Below are 12228 nucleotides of genomic sequence, written 5' to 3'. Positions count from 1 at the left end.
ATAAAGCAGGATGAAGTGGGGATGTGGGAAGAACTGGCATGATGCCTCAACTCCAGGTATGTTGAAGTAAATATGGAAGTTGAGGAAATGGGGCTCTTTATTTCTTTTTTATTTTGTCCATCATGTATTATTGCTAACACCGAAATGTACGGAATCACATTTGTGGAGAAGTGTTATTCAGCAGGACNNGGAGGATGCAGACAGGAGGATCCAAGGGTGAAATCAAACTTGTTAGCAAGCATATCAAAGTCAAGGAATGCTCCAGCTCATTCTACTCCTCAGTAAAACTTTTCCACCTGAACAAAAGTCCCAGCTGTCACTCCGACTTAGGTGCTGTCTTTTGTAACCAGACCATGAGCTGCTGGGGAGTGCAAGTGTCCCCCAGCCCCACCACCCTCTCTTCTCTAGCTGCTTGGAGTTAGAACTGCTGTCTTCACTCAGTGGTCTTGTTTCTTAAATCATTTCCCAGTCTGAGCAATTGGGATTTCTTAAAAAAAAAAAAAAATCCCCAAATCCATTGAAAGAAATAGCAGAAACCCTAATTTCACAATGCTAGTACCTACAGTGGGGGACTTTCTAAACATTTGGTGCCAAAATGTTACTCCAAATCAAAGTTACTCTCTGGAGGTGAGAAGGACACGAGAAAGGAAAGCAGGGAAACTTGGACAGGTTTTGTGGGTTAGTGACAAAGAAGAGAGCATCCTGAAGACGGTGGCGTTGGGGTTTGCTGGGCACCTGCAGGACAGGGACCACTCCCACTTCAAGGGTGTCAGGGGCTCAGGTGCCACCACACCTATCCCCTGCCCTCACCTGTTCTAGTACAAGAGCTCCACATCCTGTCCCTTTCTGGGGCATGGTTGGGGATGGTGCACACGAATGCATCGGTCAGGGTGTGCAGAAGACGCTTCATGAACCTGGGGCCCAGCATCATCCATCCAGACCTAGTTTTATTGTGCCGCAAAGCTCTCATTCATTGCCAGGTGCTGGCAAGACTTGTTCAAGAGTGGCGAGGTCTGCCTCAGTTCTCTTGGCAGGGCAGCCCCCAGGGGTCCTTTGGCTCCCATGCACCATCCTCTGCCAGAGGCCTACCCTCACCCTACTGTGCTTTCTGAGAGGGCCAGCCTTTGGGTCTGGCTCTCCCCCTCCCTCACAAACTGCCCACGACCAGCCCTGCCTCCCCACCGGGGAAGGATGGGCCACCAAGAAAGGTGGCAGGAAGCAGGGGGGTGGGTAGCAAAGAGGTGTCCAAGCAGGGGAGGAAGTGGGACCAAGCAACCTGAGATGGAGGTGGAGACAGGGGCCCTGGCGAGGTGGGAGACCCAGGGAGTGAGGATGCGGCTGCCAGGAGAAAGCTAGAGCTCCCAAGTGAGAGAGGACAGGGGGAAGAGGCAGTGCAGCCCCCAGGTGAGTCTCAAGTCCAGTCAGCTCTGTCTGTGCTCAGCGGACCTCCCCACGGCTTTGGTGTGAGGGCCAGGCACTCTGCTTGATGGGCCGTGGCAATGCGGGCACCTGGAACTGGGCTGGTGGGCCAGGAGACTCACTTCTTGCTTTTGAAGGTACCCAGGATCTTCTTGAACTTGCCCACCTTGCTGTCCCTGGCGTCCTCCCCTGACCCAGGCTTCTGGCCGCCTGTGCTTGCAGAAGACCTCCAAGCTGCTGTAGGTGCTCTTCTTGCGCATGCTCTGCAAGCGGCGCAGAGGCGGGTTGAGCGCCTGCGCGCGGGCTGGCAGTGTGGGCTTTGCCGGCCTTACGTTCCCAGTGCCACATCTGTCCTTGTCAGCCATGTCAGGGGTCAGGCCGCCGGCAGCTAGTGCTGGGCCCAGCTCAGGGCCGCTGTGACGGGGACCCCACGGTGTTCTGGCTGTGGGCACTGCCGTGCTCCAGAGTGGCTTTCGTGGCATTCCGCAGGTAGCTGCTGTGCAAAGGCTCTGGCCGTGGCAGAGGGACTGCGCGCCTCGGCCCTGCTCGCCTCCTGTGATAGCCTGGGTGCTCTCACCCGGGCCCAGCGACGCCGCCGCCCCGGGGGGCTCTGGCAGCCTGTCCTCGCGTGGCGCAGGGAAGCGGCCCACGGGCTCCGCTCTCCCCTGGGGCATCGCAGTGCCTCCACCAGGCTGCCATCGCCTCCTCCCGGGGCACAGGCGTGGGAGACTCCCAGTCAAGGTAAGGGTGAGGCTGCCCCTGCCTTCGGGGTGGCCCGAGGTTCCCCTTCCTCTCGGGTAGGCAGAGGTGGGCTCCCTTTTGGCTCAGAGGGGGGCTCCTGATGCGGCTTTCTCACCGTTGCTGGGAGGAGGAGCGACGCTGGGCGGAGGGGAAGCCATAGCGTAGGGCGACCGGTCCTCCCCTGTCACACTGTTCAGCAGGTGGGAGGCGGGAAGCGTGGCGGCTCCGCTGCCCCTCGGGCTTCTGGTGCGGCAGCTGTGCGAAGGCGTCTTGCTGGCTTCTTTCACCACCCAGCGCCACCACCTCCCGCCACACCTTGAGGCTCATTATTTCTGTCTTCAATTAACTTGGAAGAAAAAAAAATTGACCCTCAAGGATATGCATGTTCCAGTTAAAAACTGTTGACCTAGACTTTGATGGATGGAGCAGCCTCATTGTTATAGGCAGGAAGAAGAAAAGGAAGGGTTCCGACCGAGGTGTGTAGATGTGACCTTCGGATTTTGAGATGCTGGAGGCTTTGTTGCCAGTTGGAAGGGAGAATGGAGATGATGAAGTGCAAGGTCTGAAGCAAGTGCAGGAACTTGGAAGTTAGTGACATTTGGGAGACAGTGCAGAGTAGGAAGCCAGAAGAGTAATCAGGCAGCTTGGGCGCTTCCCTGACTTGACAGGGGTGCTAATCTACTTTATTGTGTAATTCTTCTCCAGGAGTGCCCAGCGGTCCAATTGTAGAGCCTCGATTACTGCATTGGTGTAGTCCTTACCAGATTTCAAGCTCTGAGTACAGATGCAATCACCCATGAGGAGTCTGCAAGGCGAATAAAGGACAGTGCTAAGGAGAGTATGTGGGGAACATTCCAGTATAAAGGAGGGATGGAAGAAGAAGACTTTAGGAGAGAAAGAAGGATGATAGTAACTCTATTTTGTATTTAGGGAAAAAAAGCCTATAAAAAGCTAGTGACTAAATTTGGAGATTACTTTGAGATTATTATAAAATTTCCTTATGTGTTATAGATATTAAGAGCCTCGCAAGGGATTCTCAAATTTTTGGGATTAGTAGAATCTTAGGACCAAGGAATCTCCCTGGCTACCTCCATTTCCTCTGCCTCTGTGTCACTACGCCTCTATTTCAGTACACCGTCCATGTGAAGCCTCATGCTTCAGAGATTGTCAGCACATGTGTCTATGTGATGATGCATCATATCATGACATAGGTATGACTGGAGGCAACTCACGAACACCTAGGGAAGGCAGGATATAAAAGGTAACAGGTCTGGTTATAATGTATTGTATTGTATACTTAAAATTTGCTAAGAGAATCAATCTTAAGTATTGTCATGAAAAAGGCAAATATGTGAGGTGATGGATAGTTTAATTAGTTTGATTAGGGGAATCATTTCACAATGTATGTGTATATCAAAACATCACATTATACACCTGAAATATATATACTGTTCATTTGTCAATCATATCTCAGTAAAGCCAGAAAAAAAAGAGAGAGAACAGCTCTGGGAGTCCAGAGTCCTGAGTTCTAGATCCATTTCTCTCATGACCTTCTGTGTGACCTTGACAGTTGCTTTCAGTATCCTAGTATCTAAAATAAAGGGACTGGGAAGATTGAGTTCTAAAGTTGTCTTTAACATTCTCCAAATCAAATTCTCTGATCTTCCCGAACAACTTTGGTTAATCTGCCTACTACTTCAATTTCTCCCCCAGTTGTATTGAGAAACACTTTATAACATTTTATAAGTTTAAGGTACAATATGCACAACATATTGATTTGACATATGTATATCTTTCAGAATGATTAGTGCAATAAGTTTAGTTACTTTCTACCACCTGACATAGGTACATATTTTTTTCCTTGTGATGAGAACTTTTAAGATTTACTCTCTTAGCAAATTTCAAATATACAAAAGTCTTTAAGCTGTAGTTATCATGTTGTACATTACATCTACAGAGCTTATTTACCTTATAACTGGAAGTTTGCACCTTTTGACCACCTTTACTCACTTTTCCTCCACCTCCTACCCTCTGCCTCTGGCAACCACAAATCTGATCTCTGTTTCTGTGAGTTTGGTTTTTTAAGATTCCATATGTAAGTGAGATTATATAGAATTTGTCTTTCTTTGTTTGGCTTATTTCACTTAGCATAAAACCTGTAAGGTCCATCCTTGTTGTTACAAATGGCAGGATTTTCTTTCTTTTTTATGCTATATATTATTCCTCTGTGTGTGTGTGTGTGTGTGTGTGTGTGTGTGTGTTTGTGTGTGTGTGTGTGCACGCACACAAGCCGCATTTTCTTATCCATTCATCTCGATGGACACTTTGTTTGTTTCCATGTTTCGGCTATTGTGAATAATGTTGCAGTGAACATGGGGGTACAGATATCTCTTCAGGATAATGATTTCATTTTCGTTGGATATATACCCAGAAGTGGACTTGCTGGATCATATGGTAGTTCTGGTCTTAATTTTTTGAGGGATCTCCATACTGTTTTCCATAATGACTGCACCAGTTTGCATTGTACCAGCAGTGTGCAAGGCTTTCCTTTTCTCCACATCCTTGCCAGCATTTGTTATCTCCTGCCTTTTTGATGATAGCCATCCTTAACAGGTATGAAGTGATAACTCATTGGGTTTTGATTTGCATTTCCCTAGTGCTTGGTGATGTTGAGAACTTTCATGAACTTGTCCATTTGAATATCTTCTTTGGGAAAATGTGTATTCAGGTTGTCTGCCCATTATTAAATTGGATTTTTTTGGCTATTGAGTTATAGGAGTTCCTTATATATTTTACATATTAACACCTTATCAGATGACTGATTTACAAATATTTTTTTTTTCCATTCTGTGGGTGGCCTTTACATTTTGTTTGCAGAAGTTTTTTAGTTTGAAGTAGTTCCACTTGTTTTTATTTTTTATTTTTTTGCTTGTGCTTTAGGTGTCATATCCAAAAACTCATTGACAAGACCTATGTGAAGAAGCTTTTTTTCCCCCTCCTAGGAGTTTTATGGTTCCAGGTCTTACATTTAAGTCTTTAATCTATTTCATGTTAATTTTGTGTCAGTGGCATAAGGGTCTAGTTCCATTCTTTTACATGTGAATACACATTTCCCCGCACTACTATTTATAGAAGAGACTGCCTTTCCTCAATTGAGTATTTTGACTTCCTTGTCAAATATTAGTTGACCATGTATGCCTGGGATTCTTTCTGGGCTTTTGAACCTGTTCCATTGGTCCATGTGTCCGTTTTTGTACTGGTACTATGTTGTTTTGATTACTATGGCTTTGTAATAGTTTGAGATCAGGAAGTGACATGCTCCCAGCTTTGTTCTTTTTCAGCATTCCTTTGGCTATTAGATATCTTTTGCAGTTTCATATACATTTTAGGATTGTTTTTTCTATCTCTGTATAAATGCCATAGGGAATTAGAATGTCACCCTTTTGCAACACTTGGTGAATGAATGGATCTAGGCTTTGAGTATCAATGGTTACTGAAAACACAAAAAGAGAGACAAGATATTATGAGCCTTCTGATGAAAAGACACAAGAAAACCTATAGTCCTGCTAACGTGATTAAACCTGAATCTGATGAAACCTTAGGAACTGGCTGCCAATTTTCAGAAAATATTAGGGCAGACATTCAAATGAAACTGCACCATGAGTGAGTGTGCAATCAGCAAAATCCAGTTTGTGGGTGACTCTGCAGGTTAAATGTTCAAAGCTTGTTAACTAATAACTTTTAAGAGATTAGGAGGGGGAACACATAGATAAAAAGATACCCCCCAAAATTAAATAAGAAATGGGCAAGATGAAATTTTAGTTTGTAAGAAGGCACAATTGGCTGAAAAAACTATAAAGAAATTTAGTAAAATCAGGGTAATAACTTGGGCGATTGTGATTGGGATGGGAGTATGGAGGTGGTTTCTAGGGTGGCTGCAAAGTTCTGTTTTGTGATCCTGGTGGTGTTTACTGTGGGGTTAAGCTTATAATAATTTGTGAAACTCTAAATTTGTTTTGTGAGTTTTTGTAAATGTGTTGTATATTTTACAATAAAATTTTTTATTTTTATTTTCTTTAAAGAGGAGTTAATGACAAAGCAATGTACCTTAAGAGATGGGTAGGAATGTGCCAACAGCATGGAGGGGAGGATAAGATTTAGGAAAGAGAATTGATACTTATTCCTTGGAAGAGTTAAGAAAAGAGGAAAGGTGCATAAGCATTTATAGGTAGATGCTTGCTTGTTGGGTGGGTTGGGTAGGAAAACAGAGTAAAGTTTGATGATTTAAACCCTCTGACCTCTATTTTTTTCTGAAATACAGAGAAAAATCATCTGCTGAGGTTAGGATGGCCTGTGGTGGGTGGTGAGCTCAAATAACATCTAAGTTTGACTAGGATATGTAAAAGGAATGACCTAATTTCTAAACTTGACCTGCCTGCAGGATTGTGTAATGTTCTCCAAAGGCTTTCAGAAATCCAGGAGTAGAAGCAGTTTTATGGAGGGCTTTTCTTCTGTGTAGTGCGGTGGAAGAAAAAATAAAAATTAGTGTTCAAAAAATTGTTTGATGTTGTATCATTTGGGTCATAGATAGTACCCAGGAAGATGGAAGGTTAAGGCTTATTATGGATTGAACTGTGGTCTTCCAAAAGATGTTGAAATTCCAACCTCCAGTACCTGTGAATGTGACCTTATTTGGAAATAGGGTCTCTGCAGATGATCAAGTCAAGATGAGGTCATTGGGATGGACTCTAATCCAATATGACTATATCTTTATAAGAAGGGCGAAATTGGACACAGACATAGACACGTACAATGGGAAGACAATGTGAAGACACAGAGAACACCATCTACAAGCCATGGAATGCCTGAGGCAACCATGGAGAGGGGCCTGGAACAGATCCTTCTGTCACAGCCTTCAGAAGGAACCAATTCTGCACACATCTTGATTTCAGACATCTAGCCTCTAGAACTATGAGACAATACATTTCTGCTGTTTAAGCCACACAGTTCGTAGCACTTCGTCATGGCAGCCCTCAGAAACTAATATAGCATCCTAGAAGAAATTTGGATTTGGTTGATGTAATGTCATATATATGTGATACACATGGTCCATGCTCTTACTGAGCTTGTAGTCAAGTAGACGAAAGTTCATTCTGTGGAAGACACCATCCCTTTAACTGAATAAATGTTGGGTGAAAATTTTTAGGAGGGGAGGCTGATGCAGATTTCTAGGATGTATGAGTAACATGCGTGAAAGCTGTTAGTTAGGCATATTTGAAAAAAGTGCAGTCCATTAGCATGGAAGATAGTGAGGGAGTGGATAAATCAAAGGAGTTGGGCTGGGAGAGGCAACCAGGGTCCAGATCAGGGTGGACCTTGTCTTCCATGTAAGCACTTTCTATTTTAGTCCCAGTAAAATGTTTTAGGCAGGGCAAATGCATGTCCCAATTTCATGACCTTTTATAAAGGTTATTCTGGTTACTGCAGGAAGGGTGAATAGTAAATATGTAAAAATAATATGGGAGACCAGTTAGGAGGCATTTAATTAGTTTAATTAGTTTAGTCATTGTGGTGCCTTGAATTGATAGTGGTAGTGGAGATGGAGTGAAATGGTTGGGTGTGAGTTGTGTGTCAGAACAGAATTGGTAAGATTTGGTATGGGTGGGGTGAGGGAAAGGAGGTGTCAGAGGCATGCCTGGTATTGTTCTGGAAATAACATGGGACTCTAAGGAGGTTGAGAAATGCTGCTTGCCTGTCCCATGGTATATGGAGCCTCAGCGGATGAACAGCCTCCCATCACTGAAGGCTACTAGGAAGTAGTGTCCTCAGAGGAGAAACCAGCATTTCACTGGGACCTAGAGGTGGAAGGGTATGTTGGGGAAGAAGATGTAAAGTAGAAGGAACTGATATTCTGGAGGGCACCGCGGAAAGAGTGAAGTGACAGGGTGGGCAGATTGGTTGGATAAGAGGCGGTAACAGGCAGATGGCATGAGAGAATGCAGATCTAGCTGTAGCTAATGCTCCAGGTTAGAAAGTGATCTTCAGGAGAGTGTCCCTTAGTACCCTTGTGCTCACTTGATCATTCCCCTGTGGGATTTCCAAAGTCCTGTCTTCTACTCTTTCTATACTTATTGATTTTTTGCTTTGCAATTCTTTTGGGAGTCTTCCACAGGTCTATAATCTTAATCACATCACACATTCTATGAAGTTGAAAACAATAGTCCAGTAAAGTGACACACACACACACACACACACACACACACACACACACACACTATATGGTGAAAAACCATGAGACAGAGTAATGGAAAAATTGGTTCCTGTCCTGGCTCTTCTGCTCACTAGTTGGAGGAGCACTATATCTACTATCTCAAGTTTCAAATGTCTTCTTCTGTTATATGGATCGAACAGTCCCAGAAATGTACATTTTATAAAGGACTTTTCACAAGAATTGCCTCGTCTGACCTCCTAACAAGCCTTTGGGATAGGTAGCACTGATGGTGTACGATCTACTTTACAGGTGGGAAAACTGCCATTTGAAGAGGTAAAGCAAGGGCCTATTTACTAGCTCATCAATCTGAGTTCAGATCAGAACTTGAATTCTGGTTCTGGGTTCTATACTCTTTGTATAATATCAGGTAGAGCTTTTGTAAAACTTAAAACACTTTGTGAACTGTCAAGCACTGTTGACCTTCAGTCCCTCAAAGCAGGAATTCTATTGTAAATTCTTTGTGTAGCTCACGTTGCTCAGGACAAAAGGGTGTGTTCACTGGGGAGCTGTAACATGCAGTGTGCTCTCCAGACTCATGTTGGTGGTGTTAGAGGGATTTGCCCATGCTTTTTGGGAAGCTCTTATTTTCCCTCAATAGATTATGGCCACACTAGAACTGGGCTGGGCCACATGCTCTAATTCTTCTATAGGCAGGAGTCAGGAAAAATTATGTTGTTGCCATATACAAAACTGTGTAAACTTGGGAAAGTCATTTATTCTACCTGAAACTCATGTTTTTGCTTTTAAAAATGGGAGAATAATATCTACTTCTCTGTGTGTGAGTGTATGTGTACGTGTGTGTGTGTGTGTGTGTGTGAGAGAGAGAGAGAGAGAGAGAGATTAAAATCAACTATAGAAAACATTTTGTAAACTATGTAAGGCAGCCTTACAGTTCTCTGCACATTCTAGGCACTTGTTAAATAGGTGTACAATGAAGATACAAAGATACTCACACAACATCCTACCAGGGCTAGACTAGGACTGTTCACACAGTATGAGTTCAGTTGCCAGCACGCAAGTGGCACTAAGGAAGTCAATTTTAATGGTGAGATGTCATGTTCAAAGTTAGACCTTTAGTTTATTGGACTGCTCAGTGGAGCAAGCAGATGTTCTTGTTCCTGAAAGGTTCACTAGTCATGCAGGTCTTCATGTCTAGAGAGCTACATATAGAGTGAGTCTCTCTTACCTTCCAGTTGTCTCTTTGCTGATTGGTTTAGCTATGAAGAGCTTACTCTTTGTCCTTGTGGTCCTTGTCTTACTCTCCTGTGTTCCACCAGGTAAAATGAAATATCCTCCCTGTGCAATTATAAACAGTGAAGGGAGAGGGAGTGAGGAGAAAGCAGGACTTGGATGAAGGAAGCTGAAACAGGAAGGGATGTGAACAGAGATGGACACTTTGGGCTGTTCTAGAAGATGGAGAGAAGATGCCCTTAAAGGACACATAGCGGGAGGTGGCTCTCTCCAGTGAAGAAGATGGTTCTGGATTTTGGCCTGGGGAGTCTGTGAAGTTTGAGTGGAAAGTTGTACCGATGGTATTGGCAGAAATGGGACAGAGAAAAAGCACGAGACCTTTAGAAGACAGGTAGGATTTGGGAGTGGGAGGGGGAACATTCCTTCAGGACTCTGAGAATTTGCACTCCTAAGTCAGTTACCTGAATTACTTTTCTCACATGGAAAGCCTAAGAAAATTTGATGCTGAGCAGAATTAGCAAGTAGAGCTGGTTGCTCCAAAGTTTTAACTCACAGCATGACGGGATCCTTGGGAACGTTCAGAATTTACATCCTCTGGACAGAAACTAGCAACTTGATAATACCAAGAAGGGTCCACTGAAGTCACTGAAGTGGAGGTCCTCACTGTTTTGCTTGTAGTTTGCTGGGGTCTGCAGAAAGCTGCCCAGACCTTCATATTCAAAAGGTATCACTTAAAGGTCAAGTGTGAAGTACTCAAAGACAAGCCCAGATGAGGATTGTGTTGAGACTGCCGCTGTCCTGGGTGGCAGGACATGGTGCACTACATTGTTGCGGGATTCCTCCGTTCCCAGAGGGGTGCCTCAGGGCTAATGGACACATGGCAGGCAAGTTTGCTTGCCAGTGGCATTTGGTCATACTGCATTGTTTATTCCCATACTGCAAAGACCCCGTAGATGGTTCCATGAACCAGCTGGGTGGAGAGACTGATGGATAGCTCAGTAGGGTGTCTCAGAGCCACCCTCACCATCTTAAACCATTTTCCTACTAATCCCCTCAACCCCTTAGCTTTCAGAGGTACCCAGGTCTTAGGGTTAGAAAAAATACTAGCAAAAGATTTAGATATGGGTTTCAGGTATTTCAAACCATTACACACTCATTATCCCATGTCATGCTTTCAAGTACCTGGTGATTAAGCCAAGGCAGGTAGTAAGGTACCTGGCTAAGTATCACACAGAATGTTATTGGGATGCGGGGCTAGAAGCAGTGATCTTTTCTTCTTCAAGCTGAGACTTTGATGATCTCAAACTGCCTTGGTTCTGTCCCAGACCCTATGCAAGGTTCTCCTTGCATACCTTCTGGTGTAGTGCCTCTGCAGACCCCTGGGACTACTCTGAGGTTCTTTCCATGGCAAAGAGTCCCAAGTTGATTGTGCTGGGCCCTGGTACCTGCATATTGTTGGTTAGTGATTCATGTAAGTGGGGACTATGGGAACTGACGACTTATAATAGGTTCTTTGGAAAGTAAGAGCCACTGAAAAGCAGGCACTCAGCCATAACATGACTGGGATGTTTTGATCTCATCCAATTTACCATTACAAATTTATAAAGTCTAATCTGATTCAGTCTGATTCATCCATGGTATCATGACCCTGCCGAACACGTGCATTAACCCTTGTTTCTGTTGACAGTTAGAAGTGGACCGAATATATATATAAGAAGACTCTTTTCTACATGCTGGCGAACAAAAGGTGTTTGCAAGACATCATGTGGAAAAAGTGAAATACATCATATTTTTTGTGATAGTGCACATCTGTGCTGCATTGACAAAAAGTACTTACCTGTGGAGTTTGGAAAATAGTGCCAAGAATCCGAGGCTCCTGCTGATTTCCTCTGGGGACCCAGATCTTTCTCAGTTGTACCATCCCATTAAATGATGATTTAGCCTGTCTGTGTTTCTGTGTCTGCTTTGTTTCTCTTTATTTGGAGGCAATTCAGTGTCTCTTCTATGGAAATAATCTCTTGGTTAAATTCCTTGTCTTCCCCATTTTTCTTTTCGTTTATTTATTCCTTATTAAACATTTCCTTTTTTTAAAAAAAGATTTTATTTATTTATTTGACAGAGAGAGACAGCCAGCGAGAGAGGGAACACAAGCAGGGGGAGTGGGAGAGGAAGAAGCAGGCTTCCAGTGGAGGAGCCTGATGTGGGGCTTGATCCCAGAACGCCGGGATCACGCCCTGAGCCGAAGGCAGATGCTTAATGACTGCACCGTCCAGGCGCCCCTTATTAAACATTTCCTAAGAACTTTTTTTGAAGTGTATAATAGAACCAGAAAGATATACAGATCATAGGTGAACATCTTAATGATTTTCACAAATTTAATACACCCATGTAACCTGCACCCAGATGGAAAAGAGAATATTACAACATCTTGGTCATTACTGGTCAGTATTCCACAAAGGATAATCCCTAGCCTGGCTTCTAATAGCATAAACTCTGGCACCTATTTTTGAACTTTATATAAGTGGAATCATATAGTAGATACTCCTTTGTGTGTGGCTTCTTCTAATCTACATTATTTTATGACATTAATTGATATTGTTTGATGT

At 43.9% G+C, this 12228-nt stretch overlaps 1 protein-coding gene across 1 annotated transcript; it reads left to right on the top strand.

The window, feature by feature from the left end:
* The first annotated feature begins 9650 nt into the window (after positions 1–9650).
* On the top strand, positions 9651–11479 carry DEFB135 (defensin beta 135). Its single transcript, XM_040626186.1, has 2 exons — positions 9651–9708; positions 11310–11479. The coding sequence occupies exons 1-2, from the start codon at positions 9651–9653 to the stop codon at positions 11477–11479; spliced, it is 228 nt and encodes a 75-aa protein (XP_040482120.1).
* The last annotated feature ends 749 nt before the right edge of the window (positions 11480–12228 follow it).

Source organism: Ursus maritimus, unplaced genomic scaffold, assembly GCF_017311325.1.
Source record: "Ursus maritimus isolate PB19 unplaced genomic scaffold, ASM1731132v1 scaffold_11, whole genome shotgun sequence".
Taxonomy (NCBI): Eukaryota; Metazoa; Chordata; class Mammalia; order Carnivora; family Ursidae; genus Ursus; species Ursus maritimus.
The sequence above is the reverse complement of the archived record's forward strand: the minus strand, read 5'-3'. Positions and strand labels throughout refer to the sequence as shown.

Coding starts and splice junctions, on each gene's coding strand:
- DEFB135 (XM_040626186.1), top strand. CDS start 9,651: ATGAAGAGCTTACTCTTTGTCCTTGTGGTCCTTGTCTTACTCTCCTGT. Junction 9,709..11,309: donor ACTCTCCTGTGTTCCACCAG/GTAAAATGAAAT, acceptor TTCTGTTGACAG/TTAGAAGTGGACCGAATATA.